The sequence below is a fragment of the Morus notabilis genome, unplaced genomic scaffold (assembly GCF_000414095.1).
Source record: "Morus notabilis unplaced genomic scaffold, ASM41409v2 Scaffold78, whole genome shotgun sequence".
In the NCBI taxonomy this organism is placed as follows: Eukaryota; Viridiplantae; Streptophyta; class Magnoliopsida; order Rosales; family Moraceae; genus Morus; species Morus notabilis.
In genome coordinates, this window is record NW_010367622.1 from 373,379 (window position 1) to 375,194 (window position 1,816).

At 40.9% G+C, this 1,816-nt stretch overlaps 1 protein-coding gene across 1 annotated transcript; it reads right to left on the reverse strand.

The window, feature by feature from the left end:
- Nucleotides 1-744: 744 nt before the first annotated feature.
- LOC21410487 (Werner Syndrome-like exonuclease) lies at nt 745-1,341 on the reverse strand. Its single transcript, XM_010112927.1, has one exon. The coding sequence runs from the start codon at nt 1,339-1,341 to the stop codon at nt 745-747; it is 597 nt and encodes a 198-aa protein (XP_010111229.1).
- Nucleotides 1,342-1,816: the final 475 nt, after the last annotated feature.

A 1,816-nucleotide genomic window follows, 5' to 3' on the forward strand; every position in this document is an offset into this window, starting at 1 on the left:
ATAAACATGTTATGTCCATCCAAATTCATAAACCCCAGTATGGAACACACAAGTCCATTCCAAATTAACAATATACGTAAAAAAAAATAATAATTTAATCAAAGTATGAAAAATGTACTCAAATAAAACATTGTTTTACATCAAAGTTTTAGATTTAAATCATATGATCAGAAAAAGTTAAAACAGGGGAAACTTATCTAATTCCTCTGGTGATACACACCAAACACTTATCAAAATCAATTTCACTTCCTTCTATTTACACAGCACATAAACGCCAAGAAGAGAACTATATATACTGCAATGCAACCAAAAAAAAAAAAACCCCAGAACTAGAATAATAAAAAACAATCGTCAAACATGCTAAAAAAGGTCTTCCAAACAAGAGTCAAACATAACATTGGCATTGTAAACATATAAAAGTGCCTTCATCAAGATTCAGATTCAAAACATAACCGTCTTAGAAAGTCAAATCCTCCATACAAAAGACCAAACTATATCAGCACTGCTATATGCTATATGATCTACTGATAGCAATTTCATTCACAAAAAGCCCTAAACCCCCAATCAGTACGTAATACTACTGCCATGCCTCCGACGAAAATCTCCCATTCAAAAGACCATACAGAACGCTATATCAGAATTACTATATACTATATTCTACTAATAACAACTTCATTCACAAAAAAAGGCCCTAAATCAGGAACAGCAGTAGTATTAATCCCCAAATCCAAACAGTACGCAGTACTACTGCCATGCCTCCAAAACCCTCCCCATCTCAAACGACACAAAAGCGTCAGTGACGGCGTACCGTATCTGCTGAAACGACAAATTCCAATTGTCCCACGCGCTCATCGTCACCTCCCTCGGCTTCTCAATATCCACGTCCAGAACGACATCCGCCAGTCGTTTCATCCCGGCGCTCTTCAATCCCTCGTTCCCGTAGTGGTTCGCCGCCAGAATTCTGACGTCGGCGAATTTCTCGACGCTCAGATCGTGCTCCTCCTCAAGCTTCTCGATGTCCTTGCGGATCCCGACGCCGACGAAGGTGTAGCTGTCGTCTCCGAGGAAGTCGTGGAGCGAGCGGGGGATGTAGGGCGCGTGGAGGATCTGGAAGACGAGGCAGCGGCGGCCGACGCAGAGCTGGAGGATGGCGATGGGGTTGCGGTGGTGGGAGAAGGAAGGGCGCCATTCAACGTCGAGGCCGACGACCAGGCGGTGGAGGCGGCGGTGATGGATGCGCTCGATGTCTGAGATCCAGGAGTCGACCATGTCGGGATCGCTGGTGACGAGGGCGAGAACGTTGTCGAAGTCGAGATCAATCGTCATTTCCTGAGTCGACATGGCGATGAAGAAGAAGAAGAAGAAAAATTGAGGAGGTTAGATTTTTGGCGTGTGAAAATGGAAAGAGAGAAGTGATTTGCGAGAGCAGTGTAATGGTGATGGATTTGCAGAGTGCGAAAGCAAGGGAGAGAATGAAGCAGTTTTATGGAGGGGGGAGTCAGTGGTTGTCAATGAAGAGTCGCATCCGAAACGCGTGCGCCTCAGTCGTCGTGGAATGTTGGGAAGTCTCGTACCTGTTCATTTTATCGAGTTTGAGTTTTATTACAGTAAAAAACTCATATAAATAAACACATTTAATTTTTTTACTATAATAAAAAATTCTCATATAAAATTACATTTTAACTTAAATTAAAAATTTAAATCAACTAACTAAACGGACTATCAATTTAAACGGAGAAAATGATTTATTTAAAATTTATATTATATTATATTTCTTTCAAAATAATAACTACCTCATTCATTCAAAAAAAAAAAA